The sequence below is a fragment of the Tasmannia lanceolata genome, unplaced genomic scaffold, assembly GCF_043159265.1.
Source record: "Tasmannia lanceolata isolate RefF3 unplaced genomic scaffold, GAP_Taslan_0.1 ptg000018l, whole genome shotgun sequence".
Taxonomy (NCBI): domain Eukaryota; kingdom Viridiplantae; phylum Streptophyta; class Magnoliopsida; order Canellales; family Winteraceae; genus Tasmannia; species Tasmannia lanceolata.
The window spans coordinates 65,179,957-65,193,334 of NW_027518695.1; the positions used below are offsets into that span (position 1 = coordinate 65,179,957).

General features: G+C 39.0%; 1 protein-coding gene across 3 annotated transcripts; it reads left to right on the forward strand.

Annotated features, from left to right (window-relative positions):
* Positions 1-1,183: 1,183 nt before the first annotated feature.
* Positions 1,184-5,440, forward strand: LOC143851317 (chloroplast processing peptidase-like). 3 transcript variants are annotated; one of them, XR_013236287.1, is made up of 8 exons: positions 1,184-1,541; positions 1,671-1,958; positions 2,485-2,553; positions 2,671-2,739; positions 2,847-2,930; positions 3,456-3,523; positions 3,705-4,472; positions 4,592-5,440. XR_013236287.1 is itself a non-coding variant. In XM_077360703.1 (7 exons), the coding sequence occupies exons 1-7, from the start codon at positions 1,539-1,541 to the stop codon at positions 3,823-3,825; spliced, it is 705 nt and encodes a 234-aa protein (XP_077216818.1). In that variant the 5' UTR covers positions 1,187-1,538; the 3' UTR covers positions 3,826-5,440. The 3 variants fall into 3 exon arrangements, 1 of the variants encoding a protein (XP_077216818.1); XR_013236286.1 differs by having other exon boundaries at positions 1,187-1,541; positions 2,847-2,933; XM_077360703.1 differs by having other exon boundaries at positions 1,187-1,541; positions 2,847-2,933; positions 3,705-5,440.
* Positions 5,441-13,378: the final 7,938 nt, after the last annotated feature.

The following is a 13,378-nucleotide window of genomic DNA, read 5'->3' on the forward strand; positions in this document are numbered from 1 at the left end:
AGATATCCTCGTGCTAAACAAGGCAATTATTAAACGTATAGACGAAGTAATTCTCACGTCATCGCTGACGATAGTGACAGGTGGGGATGAAGTTAAATCCTTAGGAAATCGTGCTCTCACTTTTCCACATGGTTCTCCCAATCACGGGTAAAATCTTAGCGAATCTAACTAGCCTTAGATATCCTCGTGCTAAACAAGACAATTATGAAACGTATAGACGAAGTAATTCTCACGTCATCGCTGACGATACTTAGAGGTGGGGATGAAGGTAAATCCTTAGGAAATCGTGCTCTCACTTTTTCAGGTGGTTCTCCCACTCACGGGTGAAATGTTAGCTTATCTAACTAGCCTTAGATATCCTCGTGCTAAAAACAAGGCAATTATGAAACGTATAGACTAGGTAATTCTCATGTCATTCCTGACGATAGTGAGAGGTGGGGATAAAGGTATATCCCGAGAAAATCGTACTCTCCCTCCTTTGCATGGCTCTCCGTCTATGTGCAAAATCTTAGAGAATCTACCTATCCTAGGATCTTCATATCCTCATGCTGAACAGGGCCATTGTGAACGTTTTGATTGTAGTAATTCTTACATCATGTCATCTACGTGTAGTCGGCCCTCGATTGAATGATCAGGATAATGCTGACATCACGTGAGTGGGGCCTGGTCAAGCTTCTCATATTAAGATCTTCTTATTGACTCATTCCCCTAAAGTACATGCATAACTCATACAAGGACTTTGCAGTGACACAATTAATTAGTTAATAATCACATTTTAGAGGAAAAATTGAAAATTGCCTGCGAGCAAAAAAGGTTTATTTGGTGTGAGTGCTTTTGACATTTTTCCAAAAAAAAAATTAGAGGTTTTGGCTAAAATACCCTTCTAACCGGACACTAGACGAGTGAGTACGAGGCCTATTGCCGGGTATCTAACAAACAAGGGCATTATGGTATTTTTCTCCTAATGAGTAGAAATTTGAGGGAAAAGACAAGCTCCAGATTTGCTGAATTCAACGACTCTGAAATGGTAATTGCCCATGATATTGTGCTTATTTACTAAAATACCTTTCCTTCGGACACATCATGATTTGAATCTTGTAGCAAGGGTATTCTTGTAAATATCAGAAAAACCATGGGCTTCTTGGTAGTCTCAGTCTCCCAGCCACTTATAAATACGCGCTCTCTCCCGCGTCTCTCACTCTTCCTCTACATTCTTTGTTTTCTACTCACTTTCTTCTAAGCGTCTCTCTATAAGAGAAAATATCAGAAGTTAAATACCTTTGTATCAGATCCTATCTCAATTCTTTAAGCTCAAAACCATGGCAATCAGACTCACAATCTCTTATTCCGGATACATTGCCCAATCTCTCGCTGGAACAAATTACAAGACAGGGAATTCCCGAATGATTCATTAACGCAATGGGAAATCTCAAATTGAATCAAATTACCAGTCTGAGTTCTCTAAATCTAGAACTAGGGGTTGGTCTAAAATATCTGATTCAAGTAGCATTACTGTTGAGAACTATAAATACAATCTTATGGTAGGAATGATGTCTATAATGAAATTATCGAGTTTTTGTTTTAGTTTGAGTGGTATGAGTGTTTCTGAATGATCTTCTTCTTCTTCTATAATTAGATTTAAGCCTTCTTCAATCATTCCATTTTTCCAGGGTTCAAATATTTTTCGTAGATCCACACGTTATATTGATCATGAAGAGGGCACGAGTTCTGGTGATTTTGTGTCTGATGCAAGAGTTAGGAGAAATTTTGAAAATTTGGGTGAAAGGAATAGCTTGATTCCACGGTGGGTGAATTCCAGATGGGATGATGCAAAGACTGTTTTTACAGTTTTGAGTGTTTCCTTAACGCCAAACTCTTACTTCGCCGAGAAAAGATCGATATTTTCCCTTTCTATGTATCCAACTCTCGATACGGGAGATCATATTGTAGCGGAGAAGGTAAAAAAACATTATATCCCTATTATTTGAATCTTTTTCTTCTTTGGATTATAATCAAATCAAAACTTTGAATCTGTAGCAGAGAAGGTCATCTCTTTTACCCAAATTTCAAATAGTCTAATTTTGTTTTTGAATTTACATATTAGTTCTTTTTATGTAATGATTTTTTCGAGAGTTATGTAATAATGTAGGACTTGTGGATAGTGATAATTTATTATTAGAAAACTAAAGAGTAAACCAGAATTATATGGGTGATTTTCAAGGATTTCTAGAATTATATGGGTGCTTTATGTATTCATCATAGGTTGAAGCTTGCCTTGAAGATCTTTAAGTTGATTTTGTCTTTCAATCTTAAGAAAGTAGATAATTTATAATTAGAAAACTAATAACCAAGTTAGAATTATATGGGTGGTTTTCAAGGCTTTCAAGAATTATATGGGTACTACTTTTATTCATACAATTAAAGCTTTCTTTGAAGATCTTGAAGTTGATTTTTTTTTTTGGTTTCCTATTACGAGAATTGCAGGTTTCATATAAATTTAGAATGCCGGATATCACAGAGATAGTGCTTTTCAATGCACCTCCAATCATGCAGGTGTGGTTTTTAATATATAATATAATGCAGTAGATTGTAAAATCATTTTTTGAAAAGAATACAATACATAAACAATGTGGCTATTGTTAGTTTCACTCAATGTGCCACTTCATGCAGGAAAATGGTTACAAAGCTGGTGATATTTTTATTAAAAGAATTGTAGCCAAGGCTGGGGACTATGTTGAAGTGAGCTTTCCCCTCATATTGGTTCATTCAATTTTAATTTCTCTAAGATTTTTTGTCCTGTGTCTGATGCTAACTACATAACTTGTACGTGCTTTCTCGCTTTATAGGCTCGAGATGGAAAATTGATGGTGAATGGTGTCTTGCAAGATGAAGATTTCATTTTGGAGCCACTCGCTTATGAAATGGATCCAGTTGTATTTTCTCATTCCACACATCCCAATACATGTTTAATTTCTAGTTATCTTATCCAAAATTGAGCGAGAGTCCCATTTTCGGCATGATCTTAAAATAATAATAAATAAACAAAAAGTTGAGACCGTTGATTATAGACTACTACCGGGCCACCTAATCATTTTTTGGATGAACATCAATGTGCTGATTTCTTCCCTTGTTATATTGTTGTTGCGATATTGAATAAAAAGCTTATTTCTCAAACAAATAAAAAATCAATTGGTTGCACTTTATTCAAATTCTTTCTGCACTTTCTCTAGATTTTAGATTTAGGTAAAGGTACTGTTATTTCTCTTTCGCATAATTGGAAGAAGCTAAAGAGGCAGCTGTTTCTTGAGCTCGAGAATATGTAAGTGTAGATGCATTGAGTGTGGGGCAATCGCCGTCTCACGCTCAAGAGATCATAAACTTGATAGACCCTATTAAGCAGGCTCTTGAGCTAATGTTTCTCTACTGAACATCGATTATTTTATGTTTTTGTATAGCTTGTTCCTGAAGGCTGTGTGTTTGTGATGGGGGATAATCGCAACAACAACTTTGACTCTCACAATTGGTATGTCCTAGAACCACCAACCTATGGAAATCAAGTTAATGATGATGACGAGATGGGCACATACTAAAAAGATTCTTATTAGCTGGAATTTATAAAGATAAACAAAGGCATTACTATTTATGAAGTTCTTCACAACAGTATTTCTTGGACCTGACTTACTTACACTCGAACTTATTTTCAGGGGGCCACTTTCGGTCAAATTCATTTATGGTAGACCCATCATTCGGTATTGGCCTCCTTCTAGAATATCTAGCATCGTTTATGAACCCGAAGCAGAGGAGAATGCTTTATCAATTTCCTGACCATCGAACTCATCCAATTTGAGGAAAAGCCCAGAGGATGTCATAGAAATTTTACTACACCATGCTTCTCTTTCTTGTTCTTTTATTTGTTATGGTGATAGCCTTGGACATATATATTCGAGTATACATTTTGTTCATGCTACCCATTCATGGACATGGACATGTTTGGAGGATACATCTCATTGTGGCAATATTAATTTTATGTCATTAAAATTTCTGCAAAGGCAAACAGAGGCCAGCAATGCAGGCATTCAGTTTGAACAAAGCCTTTTTCACAGGATCGAGATTAAACTTGCAAATGGTGTAATTAGTTTACTTTTGCGATGGCTTTCTAGAATATGTGGATGATTTCTTTTTGACTCGGTCTTTGTATCTCTTTCCATTTTTCTGGAAGTGAGTAATTAGGGTTGGCGAGTTAATGGTAAGACAATGAAAAAGGTTGGATCAGTCCATAGGGGGGTTACTCCTATCTATTTTCGTATTTGATTTTAGTTCATTGTATATTTGTATATTACTTAGAACAGGTGCTGATCCTAGATCGGGAGATACGTAGATGAGCTGTCTATGTATTTGGAGAATGGGCTAGCGGTTTTGGGCCTTTTGCTGCTTATTTATTGCATTGGAAGGGATGCCTCGTCCTCTGTAATGTAATTCATGTTTAGCTCTTAATAAATTTGTTACTTTTCAAAAATAAAATAAAATTCTGATAGTATCTTCATAAACATACCCATGCCAAGTCACTTATTCCTTCCTGATCTCTTTGCAGGTGATCCTTGGAAGAAGATGGTGGTTCCTTTTCAGTAATTATAAAACTCTGGAAGAAGATGGTGGTTCCTTTTCAGTAATTATAAAACTCTAGGCAGATAGTATCTGCCCATGTTTTGATCTTCCCAAGGCCTTCTTGCTGGTCTACCCGTTTCTGAATTCATCAAATAATTCCCATTCTTTCATATTTTCTTCCAACCATTGTAATTGATTCCCACAATCAACTCATGAAATATCTGCGGAAAAAAATTTGAATTTCATTTGTGATCTCAATCCAACCTAGTCCAGAATCCTTTTCCGGCGTAAACCCTCTGATCTTTTCGCCTCATTTTAGCCATTGCATCTCACCTCCCAGCAGTGGCATAAAGATTTGAAACGAATATGTGGCAACATCCTCTGGTTTAAGATAGTGTCAAGGGTGGAAGCAGAGAGGCTGAAGCCTCTTGTGGTGAAGAAGATAAAACCCTTTGTCTCATCGGATTCAGCTACATGAAGTAATCTGATGTCTAATGCGTCCTTTACGAAGTTCCCTTCTGTTGTTCTTCCTGAGGCTCTACCATTGGATGTGAAGTGGTAGAGAAAATGATAATCATATATATTTGAGAATGTTTGGCATGTTTATGGAGATGAAAAATGCAGTTATGTTCTTTACCTGTTTGTATTCGATATCTGAACATATAAAGAGGAGAAGGCTTAAAAGGAATGTGGAGTTGTTTTCTTTGCTATGATTTTGTAAAAGAACACTCCTTTCATGGAGAAGTAAGCATTTGAAGTTGTTGTAAATTAGTGTTTGCAGTATTTTATAATCTGTATGTTAGCAAAAGAAAAATTAACCATTGATTTTTTGGTTCCTTCATCTTACGCACCCCTCATGATTTTCTATAAGATCAATGGTCTTGATATCATATAAATTCCTCCTATTGAACCCACAAATTTCTTTTTAATATTAACTGTAAAAGTGACTTTCCATAGTGGCTTTCTTAGGACCCACAAATTTAGACCTCACAATTTTAATGTCGGGGGCCTCCATTTTTCACGTCACGTATTGATGGGTGGGGTCCACCATTTTACATCTCATGTATCGATATGGTAGGACACTCCATCTCTACCCAAACCCTATGCATATGGTGTGGCCCACAATTTTAAACCCAGGAGTGCTCCCACCATCTCTAGCTAAATCCATGACTACTGTGTGGCCCACTATTTTACTCTTTGATAGGGTGGGTCAATATTTTGACAGGGTGGGTCCCACCAACTCAACTTAAATCCATGCATTGTGTGAGGATCAACATCTTACCTCATGTTTTGATTTGGTCAATATTTTGATTGAGTGGGTCCCACCAGCTCAAAAATGGGACCCACCCGCTCAAAAACCAATGCATTGGATGAGGGCCAACATCTTATCTCATGTTTTGACGAGGTGAGGCATTATGAATCCTAGGAAGAGAACTACAAAGAAGGGAAAGAAGCTCACTCAGTAGTGCGGTCTCATTGAGTCGAAGAGGAAGCATAAATCACCACCCTATGCTGGGGTATAGTAGGTAATATAAGCATCATCCTGGCCAACATCGGACATGCATACCGAAGAAGACCTTAAGATACTTTTTTGTATTTGAAGTAGATACAAACGACAAATCTAGTCTTTTTTAAAGATTTGAAGGAAGAATTGGATTTGAATTATCATGAAGAGACATTAAAATTCAAGGTGGCAAATGGGCCATGCCGTGCAGATATGGCACGAAAAAGACACGGCCCGCCCACCAGGCATGACACGAAAGCTTCATGGGCCGTGCGGCACGAATTAGTAAGGGGTTAGGCATGGCACAACCCGCGGCCCACTCGTGCTATGCCTTGTTGCGTCGGGCTAGGGGTGCAACTTGGGTCGGGTTCAACCTGATTTTGGGTCTGGTTGGGTTGAGGAAAATCAAAATCGGGTTGGGTTCGGGTTCAAGCATGGATAACCCGACCCAACCCGAAACCCGACACCTCTATACAAAACTGATGAAAATTTTGAAAAAATGTGCAAAAGTAATGGCGCCATCTGTTTCAAACTGTGCATTTTGACTTTGACAGCGATCACTCAAAAGTGACAAGCCACCACATCTCTCTTTACCTCCCTTTTTAATTGTTTTTAACTTCTCTCAATACCTACAAAGAAAATAGGGTAAATTACTGTTATGTGTCAGAGAGTTGAATTATTGACATTAAAATGTCGCTTGTTGAGAAAAAACGAATAAATGCTGATTTATAAAAAATCAAAATTTTAGGACCAAAATGCCCCTCAGTACATTTATTCTTCTTCTCTTCTTCTTTTTACAGTTTTACTTTTACCAATTTTGTTCGAACCCTGTTTTTAACCTAGTTGAAGTGCTTCTTCTTCTCCGACGAAACCTACTCTTTTCCTGGTAATACGTAAGAAGGTAAGCCTGAAATCTCATTCTCCCTCTCTCTCTATATTTCTATTTTTTTTTCAAAACTCCATCTAACATCATCTCCTTCTCTTTCTCTCTCTCTCTCTCTCTCTCTCTCTCTCTCTCATTTTTTAGGGTATTCAAAGATTTTTTTTTACTTGAAATGCACAAAATTGGACACATCGGCCTTCTGCCTCGTCAAATCTTTCTCAAAAAGGGTTTCGAGATCTCCCCCTCTCCCTCTCGATGCAAAACAGGTACTCGAAGTGAAAACAGGTTATTCGAAGCCAACATTTACTTGGTCGAAGTGAAAAATGTGTTTCTAGTAACATTCGCCGTTGTGTTTTTTGCTTCGACTAAATATTTTTAGGCTTCGAATAACTGGTTTTTTTGCTTCGACTAACATGTTTTTGGCTGCGACTAAAACTTTTGAATTCCAGTAACATTCGAAACTTTTTTCGTCTTTGACTAATAAATTTTAACTTCGAGAAATATTTGTTGGCTTCGACTATCACGTTTTGGGCTTCGACTAACTTCTTTTTTCGCTTTGACTAACATGTTTTGGCTTTGACTAAATTTTTTTAGCTTCGATAAATACTTTTTGGCTTCGACTAACTTTTTTTTGGCTTCAAGTAACTTTTTCTGGCTTTGAGGTAATTTATTTTTTGGCATCGACTAGTTTTTTGGCTTAAGTAAATTTTTTTTTGGCTTCGAGTAAATTTTTGTTTGTCTTCGACTAATATTTTTTGGCTTCGATTATCATTTTTGCCTTCAAATAACTTACATTTTGCTTCGAGTTCCTTGCTTTGCCTCATCTACCAATTTTCACTTCTTATTTTGGCTTCGACTATCACTTTGTGGGTTTGAGTTATTGATTTTGGATTCGAGTTACATTTTTTTAGCTTCAAGTAACCTATTTTTTGGCTTTGAATAACCCGTGCGAGTACCATTTTGGCTTCCACTACCCTTTTGCCTAGTGACAGCTCTTTGGGTAACTGATTTTGGCTACAACCACCTATTTTTGGCTTCGACTAACTTTTTTTGGATTCGAGTAATATAGATTTTTTCATCGACTCACTATTTTGGATTCAAGTGACATATGTTGCCTTTGATTAAACTATTTTGGCGCTAAGCTAGGAAATTTGGAATTCAACTAATCTATATTGGAATGGATTAACAACTATTTTCTCTTCCAGTAATTAAATTTGCCTTCGAGTAACCTAAGTGTAAATTTGTTACAGGTTTGATAGGTGTGAAAAATGATAAATAGCTTCTTTTATATTGCACTATGATGCGAATTTGAAGGATAATATTTCGTATGACTATGTCAGTGGGGAGATGAAGTTATTAACCGTGAATCGCCCATTTAATTTACGGGAATTTCAATCTCTAATTCACCATAAGATCAATACAGAGGAAAATGAGGTTTCGTTAGCAATAAAATGCCGATATGTTGTTGATCAATTTCAGACCACTTTATATGATGTTGTAGACGAAGATGACCTCCAATCAACGTTTAGGCTTTTTGATAATAGTAGAGGGTTCAATTCTTTAAGTCTATACATAAGTAAGTCTAGTAGAGATGCAGGTTCTAATTCCCTGAATGTAAATTCACCTGTATTGCTCCCGAACGAAGTTCGTGTAAGTGCACCCTCTTCTCCCCCAAGCATGCCTTCTACTTCAATGCCACATCAGATAATGGTTCCGCGACACCAACAAATGTCAATCTTTCTCCCATTTATGAAGTCGACCTAAGGAAGGATCATGAAGAATCATTTTGTGGGAAGCACGTCATGAATGAAGTTGACATTAACATTAGAGAAGATGATTCAGCCCAACAAATGAACAATGGCCGCTACTGTATTTCTTAGCTGACTATTTTGCAACTTCTACATTTGAAATTTGAAATATCAGTTAAAGTGTCCTAACTTTGATGAGTCACAACTATGCAGGTGTCAATTGGACCTAAATAATGCTACTGAAGATGACTTTTATGTGAGCCATGTCAGAGAAGGGATCAATGGGAATATTATGCAACACGAATCATCCCAACCCATGAACAGTTGCCAGTACTTATTAATAGATTGTTTTGCAACTTCTTTATTTGTAAACTGAGTGCATGGGTCTTGAGTGACAGATTAACATTTACACTTCAATGGACTGGTTTCATGTACATAAGCATGCCAATTCCTTCAATGGAAGCAACCAAAAATACAATGGAGCATTGCCCCTAAGAGTAAGTGCTATATAATCATTTACACTTCACAACAATGGACCGTAATGGTTTCATGTACAAAACATGGTAGTAGTTTACCATCACTATCAAGGACAATCTTCTTGAATTGTTTTATATTAGGAAAAATTGCCCCCACCATTATCTGATCACCATTCATATTGTCATTTTGTGTTTGATTAGCTCCGACAAACATGTCATCCACTCTCAATCATAGTGTAATATAAACGAAGCTATTGAGTCTACCATTTTCAGCTCCTATCAAACCTGTAGCAAGGTTTGCAGAGTTAGTCGAAGCCCAAAAATAGTTACTGGAAGCAGTTACTCAAAGCCAAAAGCTATAAAACAGTGAACCCAAAAAACCAGTTACTCAAAACAAAAAGCTATAAAACAGTGAACCTAAAAAACCAGTTACTCAAAGCCAAAAATCAACTTCTTAAGCCAAAAAACCAGTTACTCGAAGCCAATAATCAGTTAATCGAAGCCAAAACCAGTGACTCGAAACCAATAATAAGTTAATCGAAGCCAAAAACAGTTATTCGAAGCCCAAAACGCAGTTTCTCGAACCTAAAAAACAGTTACTCGAATCCATAAATCAACTATTGAAGCAAAAAAACCAATTACTCAAAGCCAATAATCAGTTAACAAGTGTCACTAGACATAGATCTAACAAGTGTCACATTTTGTATCTAGCAAAACTCATCAAAAACACATCCACAAAGAGTTTCATTGAAAACATATGTCCATTCATTCTCTTGAGCTTAAATGTTGGAAAAATATAAATGAATTTTAAGATGTCCTCACATAGCGTAGGGATCGAGTTTACGTGTGCATTAGAATCTCATAAAAGGGAAAGAAATAGGAGAAAATTGAGGTGTCCACAAAATCCCTTGGAAAATATCAAGACATTAAAAACAGGGGTTGGCGGTCGACCGAGCCTTGGCGAGCTACCGCGGAAGGCAACCTGGACAATAATAATAAAAAAAAAGGTTAGACGAGGCGGATGACCGCGTGAACTCGGTCGACCGCTGTGGATCCCGCCCGGAGGTGGTGGCCCACGAGGGTGTGTGTTTTTATGATGATGATAGCGCCTTTGTCCATTGGATTTGAATATGGTTGCTTTTTTCATAAATTTAGGATAAAAATCCTAACTTGACAAAAGAAGCAACTGACCAGAGCCGCCACCTAGATTAGGGATCTAGGACCCATGATTAACTCTGTTAATTTGGTCTACGTTTTGAGTTCTGGGTAAGTTACCTAGTTACGAGGTCGGAAGGTGTACCGCACGAAGTATACAGCACCGACCTTGCCTAACTTTTAAAAGCTTTAATTATTTAGGTTTAACTAAGGGGGTGAATGTGAACTTTATTAACCTAAGTGCATTTTAATTGTTTAGCCGTTCACAGTTTAGACTCATGCGGGCCAGGAGTGCATCCTACATGCAACTACATGCCTATGTGCCTATGTGATTGTTTTGAGATTGATGAGATTTGATTTGAGTTGAATTTGATTAATTGATTTGAGGTGAAGTGACCTACGCTATATGAACCTAGATCTAATGCAATGAACCTAAGTTGCATTTTTAGTATTCTTGTGAAGTTTGGGCTCTAAAAGTTCTATTGTGAAACCTAGAGTGAAATTTCTAAGTTTTAGAACCGGAGGTATTTATGTTCTTGGAATTTAAGATTTTGGAGTAGTGATTTTCCAATGATGTGAGTTCTTAGGTCCTTTTAGATTTTCGATTTCTTTTAGAGTTTCAACATCACAAATAACTAAGCATACAAACAGTTATTCTAACAGAAACAAATAACCTACCATGCGAATTCTAGGCATAACAAGCAAGCAACATATTATTTCTAGCATAGGATGAGAACAATTATCAAACAAAGAAATCTAAACATGCAATTACTCATGCGACTAGAATATAAAAAGAAACATCTAGCATGCAAAAAGGTTTAGGAAAAAGGAAAGGGTGAAAAGGGGAATGAAAGAGATGAGGAAGGGTGTAAGGGAACGAGAAGGATGGAGAAGGGTGCGGAAAGGTGCGGAAAGGTGCGGCTGAACTTGGGAGTACCAAGTTGCCTACGTACCCCATGGTGGGGATCAAGCCACACGTAGTTCCATTGGATTGAAGACTTGAGATTGAAAATCGAGACTTGGATTGGAAGCTCGGGTTTGAATCTTGGAATTGGGCTACAAAGAATTGGTCAAAGAATCACCTATGTTCAAGGAATCGTAATTGGGGACCCAAATGACGAACTTATGATACCCTGCCTAGTGAATTGGGTTCGGGTAGGATGAGGTTTGGGTAGAGAGCTGATTGGGGAACGAGTCAACTCGTTTGAGTTGGACGAATGGGGTTGGATGATGATGAGTTAGGCCAAATCTATCCTACGGGTGTTTGGGTTTTGGGATTAGGCCGAATGCCTTTGGAGGGTTACTTCTGGGATTTTGGGTTTATGTACCAAATGCATGGTTATGGAGATGGGGCCTGCTGGGAACCAGATGAAGGTATGTTGGATGTTATGATGTGAGGTATGTAGCTATGGATGAGGAATGTATGGCTATGGGAGAGGGTCTGTTTTAGTTGGAGGGGATGGGCATGGTTGATGAGATCTGATTTGGGAGGAGCTTCGGATGGATGTTGGTGTGATAATCATGGAGGCTATTGGATGAGGCTGAGGTGGTAAGGTGCTGATGGTGTATAGGGTGGAATATTTAATGGATGGGTGATGGTGTGGGGGATGGAAACTAGTGTATGAATGGGAGTGAGTTAATTGGGTCGAGTGGGCCCAGTGATTGGGTTAACTAGGTTGACCGGGTTCAGTGGATGGGTGCATGAGAATACTGGGGGGGGTAATGTTTGAGCACGGATGGGGATAAATAAAAGGGCATGTGGTATATGGTGGCTATGGTCATGGGTTGATAGTATGTGGGTCTGATGGGTTGATGCGTATGGTGATGAGATGGGAATATGGGTTAAGGTATTAGGCTATGGGGACATGGTTACGGCTGGTTGAAAATAGGGTATGGGTAGCTATGGGGTGGGACACCGTTTGAAATCTGATGAGAATTATGATGGGCATGGGATGAGTCACACGTGTATGTTGGATGGATATATGCCTGATGATGGGTTGATCGAGTGTGTGACTCATAAACCGAAGGAGCTATAGGTTAGAGCGGCAAAGCCGAATGAGTTTCGGATGGACTTAGTATTCCATTGAAATGTTTATCAGGTGGCCGAGCGAGCCATGGACTGTGGGGTGTAGGTTAGGCCAAATGGAGCATAGGTTCTAGGCTTGACCGAATAGCCTTGGGTTAGGCTTAAGCCAAATGGCGGTGGGTTATTAATTATAGGAAAGTGATGTCCGAATGGGTGTGGGGGTATTAGGATGTGGCCATGAGGCCATGGCCATGGGTGCTGTAGACTATAGGGCTGGCATGGGTGTTATGGGATGAATGGATGTGGTTTATGGGAAATAAGACCAACGGTTACGTTTAATGGGACATGGGACAGCGTAATGGATCTATGGTTAGATGACAATATTGTTGAAGATGGGGAATATGTGTCATGAATGGGCATGCGAATTACAATGGTGTTGCATGGGTCTGATGAAGTACTTGGACGAGTGGTATTGGGTTGTTGGTTGGGCGCAGTTTCAAGTTGAACCGGGTTGAATAAAATTGGGTTTAGATTACAGCTCCGGGCTCGGGATTGGGATTATGGGTGTCGGCAAGGGTTACGGATTCGAGCTGGGTTCAAATAGGTCCGGATTACAAATTCGGGCTGACTATGGGTTGGGTCCAATTGGAGCACCTCTCGGGTTGGGTGGAGTTGGGTTCGGATTGGGTCCAGTTGGGTTGGGTTGATTCAGGTTGGGTCAAGCTAGGTTCGGGTTGGGTCGGGTTGTGGGTCCGAGTTGGGGCTGAACCGGGTTGGGTTTGGGTAGGCTTGGGTTAGGCTGAATCGGGTAGCTCGGGTTGAGTGCGGATTGGGGTTTGGGTGGGGCGCGGCTAGGGGTGCGGCTTGGGTTAGACTTGGGGTTGGGATGCGGCTTGGGTTGGGGATGAACCGGATTGGACCCGGGTTGGGTGGTGCAAACTAGGTTGGGCATGTGGCTTGGGGTTGGGCCTGCAACTTGGG